At 41.5% G+C, this 27,664-nt stretch overlaps 2 protein-coding genes across 3 annotated transcripts in view; both read right to left on the bottom strand.

Annotated features, from left to right (window-relative positions):
* Window positions 1-85: 85 nt before the first annotated feature.
* mical1 (microtubule associated monooxygenase, calponin and LIM domain containing 1) lies at window positions 86-21,675 on the bottom strand. Of its 2 annotated transcripts, XM_073471167.1 has the most exons (25): window positions 21,529-21,675; window positions 20,874-20,955; window positions 18,249-18,565; window positions 17,392-17,599; window positions 16,984-17,091; window positions 16,738-16,833; window positions 16,396-16,551; window positions 15,565-15,665; window positions 15,050-15,307; window positions 13,330-13,445; window positions 12,304-12,430; window positions 11,782-11,860; window positions 11,393-11,540; window positions 10,997-11,187; window positions 8,526-8,632; window positions 8,193-8,252; window positions 7,820-8,081; window positions 6,400-6,467; window positions 5,291-6,110; window positions 5,028-5,152; window positions 4,830-4,943; window positions 4,001-4,094; window positions 3,055-3,148; window positions 2,703-2,776; window positions 86-1,398 (listed from the first exon to the last, which is right to left on the bottom strand). In XM_073471167.1, exons 3-25 carry the CDS (start codon window positions 18,504-18,506, stop codon window positions 1,205-1,207), a joined length of 3,858 nt encoding a protein of 1,285 aa, XP_073327268.1. In that variant the 5' UTR covers window positions 18,507-18,565; window positions 20,874-20,955; window positions 21,529-21,675; the 3' UTR covers window positions 86-1,204. The 2 variants fall into 2 exon arrangements, with proteins under 2 accessions (XP_073327268.1, XP_073327269.1); XM_073471168.1 differs by lacking the exon at window positions 20,874-20,955.
* A 3,900-nt stretch (window positions 21,676-25,575) lies between these two features.
* The window catches only part of src (v-src avian sarcoma (Schmidt-Ruppin A-2) viral oncogene homolog), a 28,490-nt gene continuing 26,401 nt past the window's right edge, over window positions 25,576-27,664 (bottom strand). Inside the window, exons 11-12 of the mRNA XM_073470578.1 lie at window positions 27,249-27,380; window positions 25,576-27,110 (exon numbers count right to left, since the gene is read on the bottom strand). Coding sequence (XP_073326679.1) covers window positions 26,902-27,110; window positions 27,249-27,380 — 341 coding nt within the window. The 3' untranslated portion in view covers window positions 25,576-26,901. The remainder of the gene's footprint in view (window positions 27,111-27,248; window positions 27,381-27,664) is intronic.

Genomic DNA, 27,664 nt, shown 5'->3' with positions numbered 1-27,664 from the left:
AAACAAAACACCTGACAATACTGGAATAGCATTAGTTAAAGCAGAGAGACCTTAATGCATAATCAAAAACACGAGAACTAAAACATTAAAGTGCATGATCTTTATTTGATATACTGTGAAGTGCCGCCCAGTTGGCACAAAATGGCAGCAGAACAATGGATATATAAGGCTCCTTTTCACTACCGACAAACTGGTGTTTGTCTTGATTTTGGCTAATCTGCCAGCACATGAATAGGAACAGCTGCAAATGATAAAGGATGGCATTTATAAATAGATGAACAACCGGTCTGTTAAGTCTGTTTTTTCATTCACTCCTAAATCCCTTGTGATCATATAATACACCACCACCGTAAGTCTGATCCTAGAGGACTGAACAATCAACCCCTGAGATTAACTTTCCAACATGCAATCAGGGACGGACATGGTGAACAGCAGGAAGTGCTACAAAAATTCATAAAATTCATAAATGAAATGAAAAGTGTTTATAATCAGTATTAATAACGGAATTTAATAATTCTAATATTTAACTACCTCTTTGCTTTTCTCCACCGACATATTTCTAGAATTTATTCAGTATACAAATAACACAGAATTATGGTATGTATATTACAGTAGCACTTATTATTCATGATGTCACAAGTAAAATCAACATGAACATCGAAGAATTTTCAAAAACACAATCTATTTCTGTTTTCAATTTCGTCTCTAAGGCTCTACTAAAGCCAGCTACTGCAGGATCCCCACTAAAGTCTTGGCGTTGCACTCAGTCACATGTTTCTGACACCAAGTCCGAGGTTGGATAATGATAATCTGCTGTGCGGTGGCTGTTAAATAGTGCAGCAGACATTAAAAAGTCCTCTCTCATATGCGATCTGCTGCTGCGACCCCCTCTATCACATCAGGCAGGGCTTAGCCGAAGAGTTGCTCAGCTCTCAGATCTCAAAGCTTATGTCTCCCTCTAGGGGGCGGATTGCAACTAATATTCACTCAGCCTGTGGCCCCTTAAGCCCAAAACACTTTATCCTACGTCAGACAAAGAGGGAGTGCTCGTGGTGGGTCACCCTCCTCAATGGTTCTGTCTCATCTTTGGCTTCTCAAAAGTTTCAGGTTCCAAGTCCGAAAGCAGCAAGTCTCACATACAGCAGATGTGATCTACTGTGCAGTACGTACAGGTTCATGCCGAGTATGTGTGTGCGTGAAAGCCTTATTCCCAGTGAACCTGAGCTCCTGCCTTTGAGTGGCGTTTAGCCTCCCTGATGGAGAAGGCCTCCTGCTCCTCGCTCATCTCCTTCAGCCTCTTCTCCTCCAGGAACAACACCAAGGAGTCCCTCATGTCCACCACCTCGATCAGCTGCTGGAGGACCCGCTCCTCCTCTGTCTGCTGCTCTGACGTCTTGTCTGCAACACAAACAAATATGCACATATTAAACTTTTTATAGTAACTAGGGATGTTAATGATTAATCATTAATTGGCATTAACAATTTAACTGATTTCAATCGTCAATCTGAGATGGGCATAAATACATCAGAGAGTACCTTGTTGATTAACTGATAATCGATTGTTTTATTTTTAGAGTCCAGCCTGCAACTTTACAGTTTTGGTTCACTGTAATCACTCTCTCACAGTGTTGTTTTTGGCCACAGCAGCCAGCTATTTTCAGCCAAAAAGCTCTAAATCCTAGTGTACACTACCTGCTCAGCCTGAACAGGGCAGCAGGCACAGTTAACGACCTGATGGTGAACATGGTGGAGCATTCAGCGGCTAAAAAGACGGGTGTTTCCCTCAGGAGTTGGTAGTAACAAAAACAAGACTCCAAATGACTGATAATGTTGCTTTGTATATGCAAGTTAGCTGCTTGCTAACAAGTTCACCATTGTCACTTAAAGGGAAAGTTTTGTAGTCCAGAAACCATTTCTAGAGCTTCACAGCAAAACAGACTGGGTGCATGGTAACACTTTTAGCTTAGGGGAAAGGTCTAACTTGAGGACAGATAACACCACCTTTCCTGAGCCCCCTTTTTCTTGTTCAAAAAGCTTCTTGAGGATACAAAACATTTCAACACCTCTTGATTTCACTTGTTAGGAATTTATTTCCTCTGTGGCAGCAAAGAAATCAGAGCGCCCCGCAGGTTCAACTAGGCTTCCAACAGAAAGGATAGGTTCACAAGTCTGTCTTTGAACATTTCTCTTATATCTATATGTTCTTTGAAAGCACTAGTAATTGCTTTACTGTTCCTCTTGACCATAGTGGCCACAAAGAGATCGAGCAAATTCAATGAAAAACTGAAAGAGTTTAGCAAAAGCTATAAGAGGCTTCAGCAGAATCAAATCAATTGGGATCCAGTCGTTAGAGAAAAAAATACCCTCTTTAGCCCTCCAGTTTCATTCAGAAGCACAGTGGAGTCACGAAGATGGAATTTGGCACTAAAATGACATTAACTTTTTAAGATATTGACTTCATTTTTCTAACTCAGACTACTGAGCCTCATATTAGCTGCAGCTGAACTTGCAAATGCACCGATTGTATGCAGCACAGGATGAAGAGTGGACACACGCAGCATTTGTCTCAGTAGCCCTGCCCTTACACAACTGCTTCTTGTTCATAAATGAGGTTTCTCCCTTCTAATTGCTTCAGAATCAAAAGGCCTGTTCATGAAACGTCAACAATAAATGTGCTTATGCGTGCACACTGAAATACACACCATCCAGCTCCATGAATTTCCTGAGCTCCAACTCCAGCGTGCTCTGCTTGTCTTCGAGCTCCAGCTGTCGAGACCTGGGAGAAAAAAACAAACATCAGCTGAGTCATGTCAACACTTTATACTGCTGTAGCTGCAGGGTCATTTAGAAAAGCCATATGACAAATCGAGCCTGATCGTAAAGAAGATTAGTGAGAATAAACAGTAAACACAGTATTTTGAAGTAAAGGTCTGCTGTTATGGACTTTCTGGCTGCTGTGTCACTTCTACTCTACATAAAAGCTGTGCTGTACTCCCAGTGAGACTACACAGGCTTATTGTATCGCTGTTCGAATCAACGAAGGCTTGCACTTACGCCACCATGAGGTCAGACTCCTCGGAAACCAACGCGTTCTTCTCGTGGACGAGTTGGATCCACTGCTCGATCATTTCAGGAGAGCCGCTGCTGCCTGGAAGTGGAAAAAACAGTGTTTGGTTATTTGTGTATACTATTTGTTTAGGTTAAAAAAGAAAGAGGAAGACAGGACTGTATGGAAATTCTATATATAGTGAAGTGGAACAAGACTGATGTGCTGTGAGTGACACAACGCCCCATGTGACTGAAGATTTCTGGAGGCTATTCCCTGTTAATTTCTATAAACAGATACCTGCAATGAATTCAGAATCTGTAGGCAAGGGACAAGATTCTGGTATTGGAAGTGTTCTGGTTTCCATTTGTAGTTCAGGTAGACAGTTAAGCAGGTAAACAATCCTTATGGAGAATAAAGGATGGACTGCATTCATATACAGATATCTTTTTATTGAGATTAGTTGCCTCTCGGCTCCAACTCCACTGTTGTGTCTCGAGTTACTAATAGAACTATAAATAATAACCGGCGCAAAGAAGATGAAGGCTTGTTTTGCATACTCCATTATCTGCTGGCTACACCGGAAGGCCAGAAATATAATACCGCAAAGCTAAAAGGCCATCAGATGATAGCTAATGGGTTCTGAGATTGGCTCCCTGTGAATTCAACTGACTTATGAAAAAAAACAAAAACAAACTCATCAATATATATACACATGTATTTAGTATTTTAGTACAGTATTTCTAGTTCTTAATTTATGGAAACACTCGGTGTTTTTCCCATTTGCAGAGCGGCCTCTGTCTGGTAGTTACTGTTGTTCTTTTTAAATCAACTCATAGGGGACAAAAATCAGATTAAGGCAATTATTATTTATTAAAAATATAGGGGGGTATTATGGGGGTAGTCGCAGTTGTATACCAGGAACTATAATCCACAGGTCTGTTTGTGTCTTACCAGCCTCTCCTCGCAGGGTTCGCTCCAGCTCTACCCCCTTGCCCTCCAAATCCTTGAAGGCCACCTCGATCTCCTCCAACCTCCTCTGGATGGACTGTGAACCGCAGGAACAAGAAAGAGTAAATACTTGAGCAAATGAAGCCAAATACATTTAAGTAATATTATAAAGATTTTCAATTAATCCATATAGTGGTTATCATTTTTTGTGGTGGCGTCTGTCATTTCCACATAGGATTCAAATTTCCTGCCAAAGCTTGAGGGGATTCGCAGGAAACACTGTGTTTACAAAACCAGACATGGTCATTATTTTTAATATTACAGGGAGTAATGAGATGGGACTGAGCAGCCACAATGAGCTCTTAGACAGACTGCAGAGATCCAACTCATCAGCAAGTAACCACTTTTCCTGTGCCCTGCTGTGGAAAACTACTTGCGCGGCAGGAAATCAGACGATGGTTTTTCATGGTCTGATGGAAGATGTCAGATAACAGAATGACCTCTAACTTGAATGTATTTGTTTGCACTGTAGAGAGATACAGCAACTCTTCTTTAGTATTTCTGACAAGTAAGCAGCTCAATCAGTGTTTTCTGCCCCCAAGAATGCTGGGATCTGTAGTATTAAACCACACTTGCTGTTACCACCAGTAACCACAGGTGTCGCCAAATCAACCGGGAAAGAAATCTTAAGGATTTTAACTAAAGCGTCCAACAAATATTCTGAAACTAGGACAAATTCCTTCTCCTCAATGTATTAAGAAAATTATGAGCGATAAAATGGTATAAAATAATGTACAGGTTAATTGCTTTTTATTGCTATTGTAACACTGACCTGGGCGTTACGCAGCCGCTGTAATTCGCTCATCTTTGCTCGTCGCTCCAGTGTCCTCATCTTCATCAACTCCATCCTCTCAGCCTCAGCAGGGTCAGTTGGCACTGTCTGAAACTAGAAGTAAAGTGTCAGTATTTAAGTGTCCCTCTGGTTAAAAAGTAGCAGCTGTTACGTAACATGAAAACATTAGCTCCTTACTTTCTCATCATATAAGTCAGCATCTTGTTCAAACATCTCATCATCGTCGTCGTCATCATCGTCGTCATCATCATCTCCATCGACGCCCTCTTCTGAGGCGCTGTGAACATGTCTGAATGTTGTTTCTGTGGTAGAAAAGCAAGAAAGTCTTAAAATAAACCCAGACTGAATACGGTCTCAAAAACACCACAACAAAGTCTTTTCCCCCGCAAAACAATTTTCCCTCCACCAAAGATCAAAGTGGAGATGAGTCTTCAACGTACCGACTCTCCCTGGCTGACTGACGAGGACGCTGAGCCGGGTGTCTCTGCTGATCCTCGGGGACGAGAGATTCCAGGGGGAGAACTTGGATCGTACTCTGGTCTGCCCGCTCGGCATCTCTTTCCTCCTGAAGCAGCGACGATTCCTCTTCTCCCGGACGTGACTAGCGGTGCTCCCGCTCCAATAGCCCTCCTCTTCTTGCCCATCCAGGCCCTCCGGTTTAGGAGGGCTTGGACCTCCTGCAGTTGCAGAGGAAGAGGAGCAGGAGGAAGATCCTCCAGGCGTCTCTGAGTCAGAGTCTGCACTGAAGCTCTGAAGATTTACCAGCTGTGTTTTCTCCTCATCGGTGAGCTGAAGCTTTCGGAGCGACTGCTTCGGACGGGAGTCAGGTGCTGTCTTGGAGATCTCTTTCGTAGGGGTTGGAGATGAATGTTTTTCTGGAGTGGTGGGGGTAAAAAGGCTGAGTGTGCGAGGTTTTGCTGTTGGAGGAGAGGGCTGAGGGCTGGGTGTTGTCTGCCGAGAGAGGCGGGGCTTGGGGACAGGATAGGGCACTTTGAACTTCTCCGTCTCCTCCTCAGCGGGTGCCGCTACCTCAGTTTTCAATGGGGCATCCGTGAGAGTTTTTGATGGATGTGGTTCTAGAGACTCATCTTTGGATTTAAGTATATGGTGGTCCTGTCCCTCAGGTTTATGTGGCTGTGTGTGACCAGAGGGACCGCAGTCCAGAGTGTGCTCATACTCGTCATCTGATGGAGACGGTGCATATTCATCACTGGAAAGCTGGATCTCCTCATCCCTCCCTTTGAGATTTCCTTCACTATCCTGCTAAAAGAAATGGCATTGAAAAAAGAAAATGCAAGAAAGAAATCCCTGTTTAATATGTTCTGGTCATCAGAGCACATATGTTTTGACACAAATGTTTTCATTAGTTGTGTGTAAATGCTGCGAGCGAGTCAGCCCTGCAGGCTGACGACATCTGACCAGGCACCAGAAGGATGATATATCATGCAACACAAGATTGTGTAACTGGAGCATTATGAACACAAGGATGGAGTCTGCAGTCTGGAGCAAGCGACAGAATGGTTTACATCTGTTCTGTTCAGTGACCCACCTTACAAGATGGTTCAGCCCCGTTTGCCAGCTCCAGATCTTCAGAGTGCAGCTCACAGTAAAACCTCCCTGAAGGGACATCACAGATAAACACAATAAAAGGAGTTGAAAAGTCACAGACGAGTGAACGCTGACGTGCTCGAGAGGAAAAACCCTGCTGTTCCCTTAAATGATTAATCTGCTTTTAGTCTAAATAGATCCCCCTTTAAAAAGGGTCTCAACACAAATTATTAATTAGACAAATAGATAAATAAATAAACTGTGCTTTACTGATTGTAGCAAAACCTTATGTTGGAGAGAGAACATGTTATACCACAGGTGTGATAGCTGTTGAAACCGCAACACAGAATTAAGTGCTTCAATTGGGGTCAGCTAGATAAGCAGACGAGAGGCTGCTAAAAAAAGGATGACAAAAGACCAGACATGGACAGAGACTTCGGAAACTGACAATTAAAACAAGATTTTAAGTGAGAATGTGAAACATTAGTTACTGTAAACATGTCAAAATCATACTCCAAATCAATAAGGGGCAGAATATCACTAGAGAAACCACTTACTGCTGCTAACTGTAGCTGTGATTGCTAATTAGCTCTGTTAGCCATGCAGCTAGCAGTTAAGACCGGGGGCTCTGGGGCCCAGGGGGTGTTAACACAGGCACTTTGGAGCTGAACGAGCCGGAGCTAGCTGGTAAGCATGCCACCTCAGTGGATATCTCAGGAGCACAATACACAGACATTATAATGTCAAAACTGTTTTCAACTAAAATTCTTACATATTGCCACTTTAAGGCTCAATCCCATTTCCAATTTGTACCACTACCCCTCTGTTTTGAGTTCCCTTGTGCTCCTCAGCTTAGAGTTACAAGGGGTAGTGGTTGAAATCTCCCCCTTTGGAAATGGGACAACCCCTCAAGACCCTCCAGCTGTGGTGATTTCTCTTAGATAACTCTGCTAATCCTGGTATTATCACAATGTCATTTGCCAGCAGGGACGCTCACCATTTGCTCATAAATTCATGCCATCAATCAAGTCATCAAATAAAAGGAGAGCACAAGCGGTACTTTTAAGACTAACATTAGCAACCCCGGTTCCTACTCTGCCAGTCTGTGCTGATATTAAAAGGAGCGGTGTCAAGTGCAGCAAATTTGCTGGTGGACTAACATTAAATTTAGGGTGTCAAAGGCCATCAAAGGGGGGGAGGCAACATTGAAATACAGCCAATTGCAGGACTGTAATGCACAAATCAGCAAAACAATCAAATGCTAGACAGCTAGCTAGTTACAAAGACCTAAAACTTCACCCTACTCCTCAATCCCAACAAGAATCTGGACACCCGACCCCTCGATGTGGACATGCAAACTGTAGAGGTAGAGCTAAGCGGTCGGGGCAAAAGGTATCTTGGGATTTGGCCAAAGTTCTCACCTGTAGTCTGATCAAAGGTATATCCTCCCAGTCTGAGCGTGATGCTGCACTGATGGCAGGTGAAGCAGCTCCGATGGAAGAACTTGCCCTCAGCGCTGATGCGCTCCAGCACGTAGACCCTCTGACCACAGAAGTAACACTCCTCACTGTTGGTCATCGGCACAACAGTGGCTGCTTCAGGCTCAGGCTCAGGCTCAGGAGCAGGAGCAGGAGCAGGAGCAGGAGTGGGGCTGAGCTCAGGGGACACAGGAGACACCACCGTCTGAGAGAAAAGGTTGGACGACAGAGTTAAATTCAGTGAGCAAAAACATGAAGAGACGAATAAGTACAGAAAGCTTCCAGAGTAGAATCTGATTAGCTGAACACAACTCACACTGTCCTCATCTCCCATCCTCTTTGTCTCTCTTGTTCGTTTCTCAGATGCCAGCTTTTCCTGCAGAGAAAAGAAAAAAAATACTTCAAACCATCATATGACCTGATTATGCTGTTGATACAGAGAACATTCAAACCATTTTTAAATGAATAACCAGAAAACAAGAAAACACTTCCCTTGAAGTAACAGACATAGCCGAGATGAGTCACAAGAACACAGACCAAAAGGCCTGGACGTGAACTCCAGCCAACGAGCCGTGTGAGTGTTTGAAAATATCTTTATCAAACATTTCTCGGTGCTGTGTAAACACTGGAGCAGTCACAGTGGGCGTACCTTGCGTCTTTGCAGAGAGTTGTGCTTCAGCTTGTTCAGGAAAAAGACAGCTGCCTGTGTCTGGGAGAGAGTCAGAGGCTTGGACGACGGCCGGAAGGCAGCAGGTTCTGTGGGAAGGAGGAAAATGTCAGAGAGGGACACACACTGAATTCACTTTATGTTACTGTTACACTGGGCTGCAAACCTGAAGACACCTGAACATTGATGTTGGCCTACTTGCAGCTTTGCATACAGCAGCTTAAAATATTCTGACTGTGCCCTTTTTTTTAACATCATCAAGGTAATATCCTTTTTATGTGGAACAATCTGTCAGAAATATAAATAATCCCTCTTACTTGTATTTTCTGTAGCGTCACAGCAGCAGCAGCAGCAGCAGCTGAATTTAACTTGTCAATCCACATGAAAAGTCTCCAGCTGCAGCTCTGACTACCACTCCCACTCTTTCATCATTCAGATAAGGTTACCGGAGACTGACAGCTCCCTGCTGCCTGTACATCAGTCAGTGGATCCCAAGCAGAGCAGCACAGCATCGCAGACACTGAGAGCGTATATCACACCCACTTCAGCTCATTCAGTGCCTACATATACGCTGGGGCTCACATTTACGCTGCACAAACTCCTCATGCTACAAAGACTGTCAAAAATACCTCTTCTCCAGACAGCCGGGAGAAAATCCTCCTTCGGTGCAGGAATAGTAGATCCCCTTCAAGAGACGCTAGTCCCATCAGCCCCCCCTGATAAGCCAGGTCCACACCGTGACTATTTGCTCTGTCTGCTGCTCCGCTGGGCTGGCTTAGTGCAGGAGAGCAGCACAACCAGTAGAGGCTGGCTCTGAACACAGCACTAGCCACTTAAGCCAAATGAATTCTGGGTAACAAGCTCTTAAAGAGACAGCAGCGATTTGATCACTTCTCAACACCAAACACATTTCAGTGGGAGGACACCTGACCCGTTTAAGGTGATGCTAATGCTGTGCAGTGTCTAAGCAACTGGGTTATGTAAGATTGTTGCTGCTGTCACCATTAGCTATCTTCATAAATATATCACATCCTCAATAGCATTAAAATGACATAATTAAGGCAAGACACTACTTAATGATATCACCATGAAACTGCTCCAGTTAATTTCTTCTTACATTAAGACGATTATTTTAAGTTTAACAAGTTTAAATATGCAAATGACGCATTATATAATGAAGTATTTGCTTTTCTTTTTTTTAAATGTCCATAACAGAAATCTGAACACTGGATAAAGCCAGCCTCAAACTTCTTGTTTAATTTTATTGACGAATGAGATCCAAAGGTTTTTACAAAGGGAATTTTGGATTCTGTTTTTTATCACTGCATGAATAAAAAAAAATATGATCAACAGCCATAAAAAGGGAATAAATTACTATATAAATCAGCCTATGAAGGATCCTGTATTTGAACAAATCCCTCTGTGCAAACCTTCAAAATAAAGGTAGGAATACAACTGGAAAGTTTGTTGTGAGTGATGTTATGTAAGCGCTACTGAAAGGGAGATTTCTGGCTCAAAGTATGAGAAAATACTGACGCAACACAGCTAACATTAGCCTCGCTACAACTGCTGTTGACTTGTTTATAGATGGTACTACAGGTTATTGTAGGCCTACTTTAATATGCAACACAATTTTATATATTATACTGTATGTAGTGAAGGGTCCCTGCTCTGTCTCTCTGTTAATTTTCAACAATGTCCATAACAGAAATCTGACCATTGGATGGATCCAAAAGGTTTTTATTGAAGGAATATAGAATATATATCTTTTAAATACTGTCAACAGCCATAAAAAAAATTAAAAAATCAATTTTCCGCCATGATTTTTTAGAGAATTAAATGTTACATACAGTATATCATGCTGTAATTGATATATGTAAAAAACTGGAAAGTCTGGTGCCTGTAAGTGCTGCTGCAGTGGATATTATTAGTATCATATGAATCTTCTCTAGCTGATTACTCACATTAAGACAATCATTTTTTGCAGAAGTTTTCTAAAATTCTATGTTTAAATATGCAAATTAAACATTATCTAATTAAATATGCAATAATTTGATTCATTAAATTAATTAAAACTGTATTCTAGATGTTTTCTTTCCGCTAGTCTGTAAGAAGACATCTTTTTCATGACATGCATGAAAAAGTTATGTTTTTGTCAGCAGTGTCTGACCTTAATGAAAAGCTCAGCTGTGGTAAATGGACCTGCATTTACATAAAGCTTTTCCAGTCTACTGACCACTCAAAGTGCTTTACAACACTTGTCACATTCACCCACTCACACACACACATTCATACACACTGCCAACCTGCTCATCTGGAGCTTTTCCAAGGCCACTGCGACATGTAGTCAGGTGATCTGGGATTGAACCACCGACCTTAGTTGCACCACATTTCTTTGGGCTTTTCAATTTCATCTAGTTTGACATTCTTTTCACCCTTATTTAATTTTTTACCTTTTGCTGGCGCAGTGAAGGCCTTTTGGATCTGTGTGAGGTAGAGCACCATGGACAGCTTGTCTATCTGACCGGTATTGGCTAAGTCACTGGCCGACATGACAGGTGGGATGCCCAGCTCCTTTTCCAAGATGCTAAAAGCCAGCTGGTTGTTGTGAACAGCGCTGGAATCATCCAGGGACGACATGTCACTGTGAGGGGAATTAGAAAGCTGGGATTACTTTGCAGTGTTCATTACGGAGGTATATCATGTTTTAATGTAAATACATGATGCAAATTCCTCTCAAACAACTGGGTCAAATGAACCCAGTTAAACCACCGCACATCTACACAGCGTCGTATAGTATCTCATTAGTGGTGTTGTCAGATGAAAACCAAGCTAATGCCAGGACTCACATGAGCTGGGGTCTGAAGTGGTGGATCAGAGCGCACAGAGCCAGGCCCGACCTCCAGGATTGGGTCAAATCTTTCACATTCACATTCTTATGACCCGTCGTGTGTTTCTGGCACCATTTCAACAACTCTTCGAAACCGCTGCCTGAATCTGAGCGGACAAACACAGACAGTGCATCAGACAATGATCCACAACCTTTTTTGTGGTTTTACAGTCACCAAAAAATGTCTGTCTATGATATGTAAATAGTGCGGGCGAATACATTTTTTATGAGGTGTCATTACCACAAAAGCCAAAAGTTGCTTCCTGCTTAACCCGACACAGCTGGATATAAAGTGAAAGAATAGCCATCGAGCGTGCCAGACTGGCTGCACAATGAAGTAAAGCTGACCTTGACGCATGCAGGACGACTTGTTCTTCTGTTTCTTGCTGGATGGGTTGGATTTATCGACATCATAAAGGTGCTGCACCTGAAACAAATGGCAGGAAGATACAAAAGGTAGTCAATAAGTTTACAGGATGATTTGCAAGTCACACAGATATATTGTTTCATGGAATCAACACATGTTGTCTTATTTACTGAAAGCCATCAGACGGGATCTACTGATAAGTATACGTGGTGTGAAAACTCCTGCCTAGGCCCAGAAATGAAAAGTAATAAAAGATTTACTTTCCTGAAAACAAATATACATATAAAATCACCTAATACTTAAAAATACATTACATAGTTTCACATTAATCTAAGGCCAATATTTATCTCCTTGATTTTAGAACAGAATGTTAAGTGTGTCTTGTCAACACTGCTTTAATTTGTCTGTGTCTACTCGACTGTAATCTCTGACTAACCCCCATGATGATCACAATGACCCTGATTCAAATCTGTTTTGAGTAAATAAAGGATGACGGTCCTGACCTGGTGACTGAGGATGGAGGACAGGTTCACTCTCGTATACCGTGATTTGGGGTTGATGCTGTAACTGGCGTAGTTTTTGCTGGTGTTTTCTGGCGTGGTCTGGGACAAGACCTGGTAGGCACTTTCTCTGTAGATTTGTGAAGAAACGAAAATTGAGTCATTTTGCAGATATGAAAACGGAAACTGACACGTTATTATGAAAGAGTGAAATGATGCACAGGTTTTACTTCACTTCACTTCAGAGTAATTCCTGTTTTTGACATTGCCCGGTATTATGATTATTTATTTACAATTTTGTGTCAAAAGACTTTAGTAAATGGGGTTAAAAAAGTGGTTCTCAACACTTTTAATCTGTATTTTCATCTGGTTTACTACAACAGAAGACTTTTCATTCACGTCTTGTCTCAAAAGTCTTGTCAAAACTCAAAACTGGCACATTTTATGGCCGAACCATGACTTCTGTCAAACACAGGAAGGCTCATTCTTTTATTCTCGTCACATCAAGGAATCCTGCTGAAATAATTTTTACATCTAAGCAATCACAGATACTATCCATACTAATTATCTCAGGATGGGAGGTGTTCCTGATGAAGAGATCCACAGGCATACTGATGAATTCTGCTGCTATATTTTTACTTTATTTTCTTAACTTTTAAATCCTTATTTTAGTTTTCATCATACTAAATAACGTACTGATACTGTGGTATAACTTATGGTTTTCCGTGTGTGTCTGGGAAACAGAAGTCTGAATCCAAATGTCCACCCTCTGGACTCTTTCCTATGTGACGTGTTCACTGTCATCACATCAAGTCACCCACATCCAATGCACGCACATTGGAGTCAAGAGCGGGGAAGTCTGGACATTTGGATGCAGCCTCGCTGTAGTGAGGTGGTGAGAAATTGGCAGGAATTGAAGAAACAGGAAGTAGTTGCATCACAAACTCCTGTGTGTTACTCATAATGAAAAGATGAAATGCGATTTGTCTGTATTGTGTGCTGCTTAGTAGTCGTATGAAGCCGGCTCACCGCTCAGCGAGGACCTTGAGATGAGGGACCCCCATGCCCCAGCTCCTCACCATCCACGCTGTGTCGAAAGAAGCTAGAAACCCACGGGCGATGCCTGTACCCAGAGGCCAGAAGGGCTGCAGAGAACAGAGCATGAAAATTCATTGTGGCACATTTAGATAATCTCACGAATACTGATAAGTAGAGCAGATATAATTCACATTTCAGTCACATCAAGAAGCAATTAATACAACTTATGGCAGAGAGAAAAAAAAAACAGCTGCCCAGTTTTCAAACTCCACCCAAGAGTTTATCAGTCATGATCTTTACGTAAACAAGACTAAGAGTCCACAGCCACACTAGCAGCCATGTGAGGGACACAGTGGTGCTTTAGATTAAATGCTAACATCAGAATGCACACATATTCATAATGACAATGCTTATATGCAGATTTTTTATGAATTTGATCTACTATATAATACTTAATGCTGTAGGCATGATTTGTTTTGTATCAGAAAACAAGACCAAGCATCTACAGCCATGCTAGCAGTTCTCTGAGACTCTAATGTTAGCATGCTATAACATACTCACAATGATAATGCTAACATGCTGATGTTCACCACAAATCATGTTTACTATCTTAATCTTACTTAATCCTCTTAGTTTGACAAATTAGCACGCCAATATTTGCTAATTGGCACTTAAAGTGCAGCTCAGGGTGATGGGAATGTTGAGTCTTGCACATATTTGATCATTGATGACTTGTCAAACATGTGAATCTTATTACAATGTGTCCTGAAGGGGATGTTAATGTCTCCACCAAATTTTATGGCAATCTATCAAAAAGTTTAAAAGACATTTCGCTCTAAAGAAAACATGTTAAAAGATGAATCCCTGACTTTTCATGTTGCGTTTCAAGCAGGTCAAACTTTCTACTTATGCAGTGAAATGTTTCAACATCTATTTGCAGAAACATACATGGTTGCCAGATGCTGTAATAAATGATGTGATCCACTGACTATTCTTGCTCCGCCATGAGGTTAAAAGGTCATCCAAAAATGCCATTACCTTTATTTGACTGTAATTCACGTTATTTACACCCTCGAGAGTTTGTGTATCACCTTCAGATGGGTGTGTACTGTCTGCTTTTAGCTTAGCAGCTACAGTGAAGGCTTTAAAAATGGTGTAAATGTCTTTTCAAATAACTTTGGGATCTCAGGGCTTCTGGAAACTTTGACTATGCTGGACGAACTGTATGGAGACAGTTTATGTTATTTTGTTTTAGAACAAGTCCCCATCTACTTGAGTTGTTTAGGAGAAAGCTGCAATGCGGTTTTGCAGGGAAGCTTCAGAAATGTTTTGTGGACTACAAAACTTCACCCGACTTTACATTGCTGTGGAGGTGAGGAAAATATGACAGATTTTTCATTTTTGGGTGAAGCAAGAAAAATAGGTGGATAACATCATTTCTTACATCACCTGGCATGAATTTTGAACAAAATGTTCTGCTAATCTAACTTGTAGATGTTGAGACATTTCACTGGATAGGTGGATAATTTGACCTCCTGGTGGCGCAACATAAGGTACCCCAGAGGGTTTCATCCTCTGGGGACCATGAATGTAAAATCCATCTATTGACTACAGTGGTGGACCACTGTGAACACAACTATCCCTGCTAGTGTGGCTAAAATTGTGAACTAGAAGAAATTTGCACCAGATTCCTTTAAATGTTGCCGCCTACCTCCACCAGACAATCTCCAACAAGACCCATCAACAACTTCTTCCCCCTCCTCTCCCTGACCAGAGAGGCATTCTCAGCACGGTGCATGCAGGTGAAGTCGAACATGGCCACGTCAGGCTTGCCGGCATGGTTCTGAGCAAACTCAAGGTCAGGCAGTTTGCCACCTGTGGAGAAGTACGCAGCATCGTGGGCATAGAGGCACAAAGCCTCGTGATCGACGTTTGCAGGAGCCAGCAGCTCCTCTGCATCGCTGTAGTCCTGCAGAGACAGAGCGAGAGGTGCGATCTGATGAGTCATGGCACATTTTCTGATTCTGAGTGACAAGTCTTATACATGGTTTAGCTTAACGGTTCAGGCTGCAGAGAAAGAAGACATGATTGACAGTTGATCCATTCAGGAGAACCTGCATCGCTGTGTCATCCATCTGGTTTGTTTCTTCTTCTTTACTGGCCGCCGATGAAGCCGATGCCAATAAGAATCGCACTTTTTCCTGGTAATGGATGTGTTGTTCTCACCTGTTTAATGACCCCCTTCTTCAGCAAGCTCTTCTTCTTGGCAGTCATGACAAAGTAGTGGGTGTCGTCTTTGTAGTAGACAATATTCTCCAAATCGATACCTGGAATAGAAAATGGAGAGAGAGCATGATGGCCATAGGGAGAGAGAGAGAGAGAGAGACCAGAATCAGAAAAGACTAACACCCAGAATATTTCTTATTTGAGAGTCATATTTTTTAATATAATTAGCTTGTACTTGTGCTTTTTCTGCTGGTTTTACTGGAGGGTGGGTGAGCAGAGACACAGGGAGGTCAGAGAGAAATAAAAAGTAATTCAACTGGCTGTCATCACGGTTATAAAGGTAATACATGATGCCTGTAAGGTTTGTTCAAATCTAAGGTGCAGTGCGTGCAGAGTAGGGCACAGAAGAAGGTTGGATTTCATCACAGTTAACGCTGTCACAGGAAATTAACTGATGATTGGAACAAAGATTAACAGCCCTCCTGCTCTTTTCACACTTCACGCTGAACCCGACCTGACAGTCGGTGTGAACACTCATTTCATGCCTTCAGGGCTGTGTTCGGCTAGGCACAACAGGAGAACAATAAAATGAAAATAAACGCGCTCATGTTCTATTAGAAATGTTCTGGTTCAGCGGCTCTACTTCATTCTTCATGTTCTCGCCGAGTGCAAGCTGTGGTACAAAATAAATTAAGCTGACGCAATGGATTTCCTCTTTTTTGCTTCAGTTTTTAAACTGTTGACTGAAATAGAACAGACAGCTGTTTCAGTGTAAGTAAAGAAGTCCTCCATCCACCTGAACTTGATCGTAGAAGTCATGTGGCTTCCTACCCGTTTCAGTGAGCAAGTCTTGGAAGAACTTCTGGTTGTAGATTCGTGCCACACCGCTGATCTCTGCCACTTGGGCCTCGGCAGCCGTGTTTCTGTTGACGAAGTTGGCTGTGATGCCGATAGCCAGCTTTCCTCTCAGCTCTTTGTGCTTAAACCCTGATGGTTTGGGAAGGAAAGAAAAGAGGAAACTGGGCTGATGAAAGCTCGCTTATTGAATACAGCAGCTGGAGAAAGCTTGTGTTTGATGTGTTAACAGACAGGCTTTGCAACATTTCTGTGTCTGTGTCCCCATGCAACAGTGGGAACAGAAATGAATCAAGAGTACACGTGTGTTTGTCTCACCATCAGGGACAAACCTGCCTCCTCCAGCAGAGATGAACACGTCAAACTGAAAGGTCGCAGCAGGATTAGATCCAGGATGCAGTTTGGCCATCCAACCTGTCAGAAACACATCACACTTGAGTAACATTTCTGTTTTACATAATGCTCCTTTATAAATATTGTTGGTTGATAAAAAACAACAACTGATGATGATACACTGAGCTAAACTAGTGGGAAGAGCGATCGCTGGTTGTGAGATGTAAATACCGTTTTCTCCTGAGGGCTCGATCAAGCCCTGAAACTCCACTCCGGTGTGCACCTCCACCCCGAGGAGGAGCGACACTTTTAATAGAATCAACTGCAGCTGACGGATGCCTGAAAACACACATATATATATTGTACTGTAAATGTGTGTGTGAGATAACAAAGATACTAAATATACAGTCAGTGAATGTTAAACATTAACAGTAACAACATTAATCTCATGTGTTCTATGCCCTCATCGGACACCAATGTGCATAAATTAAAACTAAATAATGTTGTAGATTTATTGTCTGTTCATTACTGACCTGATTACTCAGCTAATCATTTCAGCACTAATGTGAACATTTCATAACAACACGAGATCTGGTTCACAGTAAAGGTCAATTTGAAACCCAGGCGTTAGTCACTCACTGATGTGATCCAGAGACCCGGTGCAGAATTTGCCGTAGAACTTCTTGGCTCCGAGCACGCGGAGGTCACAAATGGTGAAGGGCCACAGGTGGAGAACATTGTTCCTGGAGAAAGACTCTCTCTTCTCCACCACCACCACCTGAGCCCCCAGCAGGGCCAGCTCGATGGCTGTTCTCAGCCCACATGGCCCGGCACCCAACACAAGGCACTGAGAGAGAGGAGGAGGAAGTCAGATAAAGTAGATAAAGTATTGGATGATATGATAATCAGAGAATGAACAAAATGTTTTCGTGCCCTGCAGGGCAATCAGTGCAAGATTAAAATCGGAGCAATGTGATGGATCAGGTTTTATTTACGTCACTTGTGTTGTGTCACAGTAAAACAAATGATTAAATACCCTCCATTAGCCAACCAGCCATAAAAGATGGACTAAATCGGATAAGCAGGAAAAGTCTGCATGATTGGTGAGAACGGATCGATAGACAACGACTGATCCATAATATGGTTTCAGCTAAAACTGCAACTGATATCATATTTGAGTAGAGAGCGGCTGACATTTTGTAACAATATCTAGATTAAATATTGACAATTATCTTGCCAAATAATTAGGAGTTTCAGTGTTTTCCCAGAATTCACAAAAGGCTGAAAAACAGCACATAAACTGTGCCTGTTCAGCCGTGATGAAATTATGTAGCACATTGTAATTATGAAGAAATTAAGAATTAATTTACATAACAAAACACACAACAACAAACATGGGAAAGAAGCGACATCATACATTTCAAAAGGAAATAAAAAGATTCATCAATATAAACATTATAGACATTTCACATCCTTTTAAAAGAGAAGAGAATCACCTTGTTTTTGGCGCAGACTTTTCCTTGCTGGTAATCAGGATGAGATGCCCTTTTATCCAGTTTGGTCCACAGGGCTTTGGCCTTCCAGTAGTTCAGTCTTTCCTTTAACTTGGCGTAAAAGCTCCTGAAATCCTTGGGATTGATTTCCAGCTGCTTGCAGAGCTCAGCGAAATGATGCTTCACATCTTTACAAGTCTGTGCTTGGACAAAGTTGTCAAATGTAGCGTGTGAAGGGTTTTCAGAGTCCTGACTCGCCATGGTGGAGGATGATGACGATGGTCGGCCCGCTCCTTTGTTCACTGGGTCTTGTTGGTTAACTGTGAAAGAGGAGAATAAATCGTGGCTTTAGAGCTTCCTACCTGGAAGTAGCTGTGCTGCAGGGAGAGGTTTACTGTAAATGATCAAAGGGATCAAAGTCCTTGTTGTTTGCATTCATAGAGGTGGTCCAGAGGTTTAATACTCCTACCTTCTGTGCTAATGGTCGTCTCCTCTCTGCATGTTCACCTAATTATAGCCCAGAGGTCTAAATGTTGAGGACTTCTTTGTCACCTGGTCCGCTGAGTCATTACTAACTTCCTCAATGTGTTTCTTGTATCTTTTCTTTTTTTACGACCGCTTTACAGCCGCCCACAGCTGATGTGTCATTCTCACACACCGCCTCAGGACGTGTGCTTGTCATTAGTTTCAGTACGGAAGACAGTTCAAAGGAAACATGTGGCTAAAACACAGAAAGAACGTAACTTTTTCTGTGTTTGGACTCTGTTGTGTAAAATATCAACACAACAAGAAAAGCTATATGTTACCAAAGACTTGGTGATACTGTTGTAATTAAAATCAATGAAAAAATTTTAATTGCAATATCGGTAAAAACCACACTATGGCAATATGTATGCAGTTGACTAACAAGTAAGGCTGCACATGATGATTATTTTTATAGGTTAATCTGAAGATTTTATTTTCTGCTGCAGGTGACGTCTTCAGATGTCTGGCTGTGTCTGTGCAACCGTCCAAAGCTGAAATATATTCATAAATAAATAAATAAATTGGTTCCAGCTTCTTAAACTGCTGCTCCTCTTGCATATTCTTCTCTGAAATGAAGAATATTTGTGTTTTTCACTGTTGGTTGACCAAAAGAAACAATGTGAAGATGCTACTTTGGGCTCTGGAAAAAATTTCCGATGAGCATTTTTCACAATTTCTGACATTTAACAGAGTAAACGATGAATTGATTAATCAGGAAACTAATCATCAGATTACTCACTAATGAAAACAATTGTCAGTTACAGCCTTATTTGGTATACTATAAGCTCAGAAATCTATTACAATAATCTTTTATGCAAATATCACACTCAAAGGCTAAGAGGACTGTTCATACAGTAAACATTGACCACATCTTAACACTGTTTAAGCTTTTAAAGGGTAAACTGCGGCTGCCATTTCCTGTAACTAACAACATGCATCACTTCCTGACAATGTGTCAACCCCACAACACCTTCTCTCTGCTGCTAATTCAGCAGCCCCTGCACTGCACGTCAAATGCAGAGGCTATAATTACAGCCACAGAGGACTGCAACGAGTGTGTGCATGACTGTGCTCGTGTGCGAACCTGGACAGGAATCTGGAATCTGCACTTGAAACTGATGTTAGGACAAACATACCTCCCTCACATTTTTGGTGACTTTTGAACAAACATGACAAGAGGCTAAAAAGCATCTCTGTCTTCCAGTTTATTGCATGACAACCTTTTGCTCTGTTGCGTGTGACTCCAGCACTACAATAAAACCAGAGGCAAACAACTCTAGCAGTGTTTGATAAGCCTCCATGGAGACATGAATGAGACTTACCGAACACAAAGGCTTCACACGAACATAATCCAGTTTTGATGCAACCGATATTCATCCAGAGGCATTTCAAACTTGACAATTAGATGCAAATCCTTAACTCCCATCTTCCGTTTCCTCAATCATTAAATGCTGTGCGGCCACTTGCAAATAAGCCCTCTGACATGTACAGTGTGGAGTTACCACAGATATGATAAATTAAGATTGCATCACAGTTATAGTCTCCTAACAGGCTGCAAGTGGAGCCGTTTCTAATAGAGAGGGGGGAAAAAATAAACGTTTACCAAGAATAAAATGGCCTGTGAAAACAAGACAACCTGTCAAAACTAAAAATAACTCAAAGGATCACTGAAAACTTTCATCTTATTCCCAAGGAGGCCGCTGTATTTATACTCTGTGCTACATCTTCTGCTGTGACTGGAAAGGAAGATGCACAGCAGCGTTTGAACAAACTAGTTTTCTCATGGATATAAATCACTATTTGTTACAGACCAATATATATATATAGTTTGAGGGTGATCATGCTGGGTGAAGTGTCATCTGTGGCAAAGGACACAGTGAAGAAACACACACACACACACACACACACACACACACACACACACACACACAGAGAGAGAGAGAGAGAGCATCATATGACTCGTGTTAAGCAATTTGTAAGGAAGAGACGAGTTTTGGCAGGAATATCGTGGACAAGATCAGACAGAGGCAACCAGGATTTAAAGGTGAATTGACCTTAATTTTCCTCTGAGCCTGTGGATTTGATTTGATTGGATTGACCCACCTTATTGCATGTGTAAGCTCTGGCAGCGTGTCTGGCGAACGCAGCGTGTTTCAGGATGTTGGATCAAACACAGATCTCCAGCCTGGCATGTTGTCGGAGAGAGAGGGATACACACACAGCGTAAAATGAGAGAGGGATAGAGGGATGAGCGGGACAGAAAGCAAAAGGAAAAGAGATGCACTTTTTTTTTTTTATCTGACTCCAACAGACATCCACTGTCTGTGTTGAGGTACTCAAACATAACCTTTTCAAATGTTAAGAGCTTCACAATGATAGGAAGCTGACACATGAAGAGGAAGGTGTGCCACTGATCTGTGCCAAAGCAGGATGCAGTCACAACATGTTGAGAGCTGGCAGCCAGATTTAAAAGAACACTCAAAGCCTGTGAGAGCCCAGTACAGAGAATATGGTCTTTTACAGGGCTACAGGACACAAACATGTGCATTCAGTCATGTACCGAACTACAATAAGACCACTGAATGTCACCAGAGAGCAGCAGCGCATCATTCCGGTGAAGGGAAAACCCACCGACCAACTTTTAAACTCACAAAATGTCTCCCCGCACCATAAAAACAAAGCCAGCTGAACTCACGACATTAAAAATCAGTTCACACAACTCCAGTCTGAGCAGAGTCGTGACATGAAGTTAAATTACCAGCTCTGTAGTCGCGTTAGTCCGTCAGACTGCATCCCGGCTGTCGTCCCCATGTTTTCTGTGCGTTGCTTTGTGAACAGGTACAGGCTCACCTGCACACACTGCACGCGCCGAGCCTCTTCCGGGACTTTCTGGTGATGCAGCGACAGACTGAGCGCGAGCCCCAGCGCACGTGACGGCAGGGGAGGGTACACTAAAGTGTTTATGAAGGTGAAGTGGCTGAGCTGAGGGAGCAGTGACTCACTGAGGAGCACGGATGATGTCTCTTATTCATAATGTAACAACAACAACATTAAGAGGAAGAGTTGTCTTTGTTTCTGAAGTGTAAAGATTTCCTGCCTTTCTTTGTGGTTTACAGTAAATTAAGAATATTTTGGTTTTGGACTGTTGGACAAAAGAAGCAACATGAAGATGTTACTTTTATTTTATTATTATTTTTGATTTTTCTTGACGTTTTATAGATAACACGATTAATCAATTAATCGATTAATCGCAAAAATAAAAAACATTCACTTAAGAATTTCAAGTAAGTGAAGAATATTTGTGTTTTTCGACTGTTGGTTGGACAAAAGGAGCAATGTGAAGATGTTACTTTTCACAACTTTTGACATTTAATAAAGTAAACAATGAATTGATTTATCGGGAAACTAATCGGCAGATTAATCAATACTCAGAATAGTTGTTAGCTGCAGCCCTATTTGGTATACTATAAGCTCAAAACACAATCTATTTGTGACATTTACTCAAGGTGGGTTTATTTTTAAAAACTAGAGGCAGAGCTAATCTTTTATATAAATAACAAACACAAAGACTAAGAGCACTGTTCCTACAGTACACATGGACCACATCTTAACACTGTTCAAGCAGTTAGCGGCTGACATCAATTAATATTAATGAGATAACAAAACCATAAGTGAATAAACAAGCTGTTCACAGAGGAAAATAAGATCACTGTTTAAAACTAGAAAGGTGGCAGGGTCCACCACATATAAACAAAGTAGAACAGCATGAAACTGTGTTGTCCTTTAAGGTCGCTTTGTTTAAGGTCATGAAAACAAAGAGAGTTTGTTCATCGATGAAGATCTTTCTCTTCTGATTAAAATTCCTTCACCCAAACTACATAGTGTCTATCAAAAAATGACATTAGAAATGTCTCATTCTAAGGAGAATTTGTTATAAAGATACAAGCTCACAATCTGTTTGACATTTACTTAAGGTGGGTTCTTTTAAAAAACTAGTCAATAATCTTTTATGCAAATGTCAACCACAATCAAAAGGGGAACTGTTCATACAGTAGGCTACACATCTACAACATTTTAACGCTTTTTGTCGCGGTTGTGACAGACATTTCCTGTCGCTCACACACATGTATCACTTCCTGATGATGACATGAACCTTAAAACAACTCCCCTCTGCTGAATGATCAAGTAAAACTGACACATATTCTGTTGCTTCCTTTCAGCAACATGACTGTGAGGATTAGCTGTACATTTTTTGATTATTGGAAGTTGAAAATAAGACATTTCAAAACTGGCAGGCGCTTTACCCTATTTTCTGACATTTTACAGACTAATGAATAATTGATTAATCGACAGTGAAGCTAATTGTTAGTCGCAGCCCTGATAATGAGTGTAACAAAAAAAAAGCTCTGATTACAGATGTTCAGGTTTTGGTAGAGTTAAGGCTGCAAATACAGTACGATCAAAACCAATCACAGATAAAGATCCAATGTATCCATTGTGCTCTTATAAGAAAATAATAAAATGAGGAAAAGTTATGAGGTAACACGTGATATAACAGCTTCACGTAGGGTTTTTTGAGCAGTTACTGCTACAATATAGGATTAAATACAGTTGGGAGACACTTGTACTTTACTTGGTATTTATATTTCATGCTACTTTACACCTCGACAATATTGTTACTACATATGTGACAGCTAGACTACAAAATTTTACATACAAAAAGTTTTCAAAGTAGCTCAAACTAGCTCCACGTCGACTAGATTGCATTAAAAAACTGTCAGCAGCAGCAATAGTAGTCAAATAATGCAATATGACACTATAATGCTGACACAGCCCTCAATAATAAGTACTTTTACTTATATTTTTGGTACATTTTGCTTCTCTACTTTGTGGGATTGCTACTTTTTCTTAAGTGAATTATTTCAATACTTCTTCCTGCACTCTGTTACACTACAGTACAGTATAAACTGCCTCATGAAATGCAAACTTATGTAATAGATATAAGTATGTAATCATACAATGTTACATTTGATTTGATCCTGTTATGATGTGATTTCAGAGTAATTTGAGATGAAAAATGTTCTTGAGCTGCGAACACAATCATCATATGCTCTGCTCAGGGTAGAATCAACCACACTACTGTCGATAAGTTAAGATGTAATTTTACAAGCAGTAATATGTGTTACCCTTTTACCCAATGGTATTGTATCCATACTACTATAGTATTATAGTATTACTACTTGGATGTGTTCATGCTGTGATCACCACTCACGATGTAATTGTGGACTTCCTGTGCAGTTCCTAATATTCATGATACTGTAGCTGTACGTGCGAAACATCACTGAACACTGAGGCAACAGACTATTAATCAAAGTCATTGTTACCTTGCCGGCAGCCTTGATTAGTGAAATCACATGATCACATGTTTCAAACCATCTGTCAAGTCAGGTTACCATTGCTGGCTTCGACCTTTGATCACAGCCTTATTGACTCAGTGATGATTAGAAACAGAATTCATACAGTTGATAAACAAGATAGGATAACAGCTGGCAATATACAAATTTTTATTCAAACATACTTTGAACAATATTCAGTAGGATTTAACAAAGAGCGATTTATCTGGAAGTTCCCATTGAATACAGTAGAAAAGAGTATATGTAGGAATATCACAGATTTAAAAAAATATCTGCATAGCCGGAAAGAAAACCCACAGAACCCCACAGGAAACGTCCTTGGCTTGTAGGCAAGGCTGCGTACAAACGACACGACCTTTCTCGTGGACTTTTTTCCACATTTTTTTTTGCTCATGAGCATTCAGTGAGACAGGTCAGGAAGAGAGGGGGGTGATGCCAGGTGACCCCACCACACCCATGCAGGTCATTCAGTGTGGCATAACCCATGTCCACAGGACACAGTAGACACTACACAGATATGAAAGTCCTTCCATTCGTGGGACATCGTCTTCCGTTTTGGAGTTATTAAATCATAATCAGGAGTGCTTTATGAAAACCATGGAGCGATTGCGGAAGTACAGGTGATGGCAGCACACACACACATACACACACCATGTTGGATCAGGTGTAGTGAGAAAAACAGAAATATTTAACGAGAATGATTTCCTGCTCATTTACCAGCCTCTGAAGCAGCACCAAAATGATTAGAAGATTATCACGATGTAAACATTTGTGGTTTTGATTGTATTATGGGAAGGAGTAATGCTGGTAGATGATCAGTATCTGGCGAGACGAGGGGTGAGTCAGGGGATGCAGTTCTCCTCCCCAGTTCTGTCAGTCATATTGAAAAAAGGTACCAAGATAAGTTTCACAGAAATACGTGCACACAAAAAAAACATACTTGTAATGTAAAAGTGTTTCTAGAATATATATTTATATCATTACTGTCAGATGTTATTCAACCCATAAAAGTACCATAAACATTAACGTTTGAACAGTGATGCTGAAAGCAAAATAAACAATTGGGTTATTTTAAAAGGAATAAATTATAAAGATGATATATACAAAAAAAATATTAGCATTAAGGATATTTACAATTAAGGTTGAAGACTCCAATTTATTTGCTATACATGCTGTTTATGGGAAGGCTTTTCTGGTCTGCCCCCTACAGGCTGGAGGAAGGCATAACCAGCACAGCATCACTCTGTTGCTCATTTATCAAGCATTAACATCTCCAGTGTAAAGGTAGTGCTCGAAGATGCACTAATTAGGGAAATGCTGAAGCTAATTAAAAGTGGAAAATCTTCACATATTAAATGAAGGTCAGAACTGAAAGGAGACATGAAAGAAGATTCACCTGATTTTCTTTTTAATTTAAATGCTTGAAAACAACACCTTGAGACCAGGCTGGTGAGCCGGTCGGTACTGTACACAGGTGCAGGATCTCAGAACAGTGGATGATCCATTCAGAAGAAGAACAGCAGAATCTCCGCTTACACAACTCAGACTTCATTGTAAGAAAAGTTCAGAGTAGTAAAATACACTTTTACACAGTAGAAGAGAGTACAAAAGAGATTTTCATTGGCACAAAAATCCTTGCAGCAGAATTTCAGTCTTCTCCATCCTGAGACGACCGTTAGTGATCAGTAGCCATTTTGTTTTTATGAAAAGTCACGATTAGAAAATAGAGAGACGGACTCTGCCTCCTCTCTTCTTTGTGTCGAGCTGTTTTGTTGATCACAGCGATAAACCGATTCGTCCGACTGGCGAGCGAGACTACACTGCTCTGATGGGAACCAAGGGTGTTAGTCACAGCAGCTGAAAAACTAGCCTCGATGTTGCACAGGGGAAAGCGTAAAATATTATCGTTCACCTGAATATATTCCAGTTGATCCAGGTCTAATAACAAAACTTTTGAAAAATTTTGAGACCAAAAACATCCTGGCAAATTATTGTACGTCCCGAATAAATGCTTCTCAAGTGGCAAAATGGAAGACAGACTCTGAGCATGTGTACATCCCAGGAAAATGTTGTAAAAATAGACATGGCGCTTTCAGCAGGACAATAATTGCATCCAACATTCATTCTCGGGAGTTGTTTGACCCACGTGCAGTCATTTAATGTCATAATCTAGTGTCGTATGCACTACACGGTGCGTCAGGTGAAATAACACAGGAAGAATGCACGGGGAATGTATATAAGTAGGGCGGCTTAGCAACACAAGGAAGGTAGAAAAACCTGCTTGGCTGTATCGGGTGTGGATTTAACTGACAAACAAAGAGAACAGCATGTTAACTCAGAATAATACCACAGTTAAGTCTTTTCCTCAGAGCTGACACGTTGGAGTTAGACTTTGGAAAGAAGAAGAAACTGAATGTTGCTGATTGGTTTGATGTCCCACCGACACTCCTCGATGTCAGAGAGCTATTGATTGTACCCAGAATGCAGTCGGCTTCCTGCCCCGTCATACTCTACATACACACCCTCACACACACACACACACACACACACACACACACACATACAACACACACACACACACACACACACACACACACACACACACACACACACACACACACACACACACACACACACTCGTCCATGCACTCTGAAGTAGATGCACATGCTCAGTTTTGCACATGCATGACGCATGCACATTTCCACATTCAGCCCAGTTACAGGTTCTCTCCTGGCTGGTACTGAGGCTCCGTGGAGGTGAAGTAATCCTCCAGGAAGCCCTGCAGGTACTCGAAGGTGGGCCTCTCCTCGGGCTCTTTCCTCCAGCAGGTCAGCATCAGGTCATGCAGCGATTCAGGGCACTCTGCCGGGCACGGCATCCTGTAGCCACGCTCCACCTGGTCTAACACCTCCCGGTTCACCATACCTGGAGGCACGACGGCACAAACACATAATTACAGTTTGAATCATGAGCTAATAAAATACTCCCAGTCGTAAATCTTCATGCTGTTGGTCTGGTGGAACATGATCTAAAAAAAGTTTTGTAGGAGATAATGATCCTTGCCTGGATAGGGCACTCGGCCTTTGGTAGCCAGTTCAGTCAGCAGGACTCCGAATGACCAGACGTCAGATTTAATGGTGAAGCGGCCGTACAGGGCAGCCTCAGGGGCCGTCCACTTGATGGGAAATTTGGCTCCTACAAGAGGACGGGGTTTATCACCAAGTTAAAATTAAAGCACAGACTGGAACAGAAGCACATCAGCTGCATGAATCACACTGTTTTCCAACACATTATAGCCACAAGTGGAACATAAGTAGTTCCCAATTTAAGTGCTGGGACCCAAATCTGACGGGTTTTACCTTTGTTACATAAAATAGTGTTGATGTTTACATTTTTTATTTTGTCTTTGAAATACAGGATAATTTCACCTCTTCAATTCTTCATGCTAACTATGCAACAGGAAACACACCATAACCTTT

This window comes from Pagrus major, chromosome 7 (assembly GCF_040436345.1).
Source record: "Pagrus major chromosome 7, Pma_NU_1.0".
NCBI lineage: Eukaryota > Metazoa > Chordata > Actinopteri > Spariformes > Sparidae > Pagrus > Pagrus major.
The sequence above is the reverse complement of the archived record's forward strand: the minus strand, read 5'-3'. Positions and strand labels throughout refer to the sequence as shown.

What these genes read in the sequence shown, in the direction of transcription:
- mical1 (XM_073471167.1), bottom strand. Translation starts at nt 18,506, where the DNA reads ATGGCGAGTCAGGACTCTGAAAACCCTTCACACGCTACATTTGACAAC. An exon ending in AGAAGGGGGTCATTAAACAG is followed by an intron (nt 15,308 to 15,564) that starts GTGAGAACAACA and finishes CTGTCTCTGCAG; the next exon opens with GACTACAGCGATGCAGAGGA. An exon ending in GAAATTCATGGAGCTGGATG is followed by an intron (nt 1,399 to 2,702) that starts GTGTGTATTTCA and finishes TTTGTGTTGCAG; the next exon opens with ACAAGACGTCAGAGCAGCAG.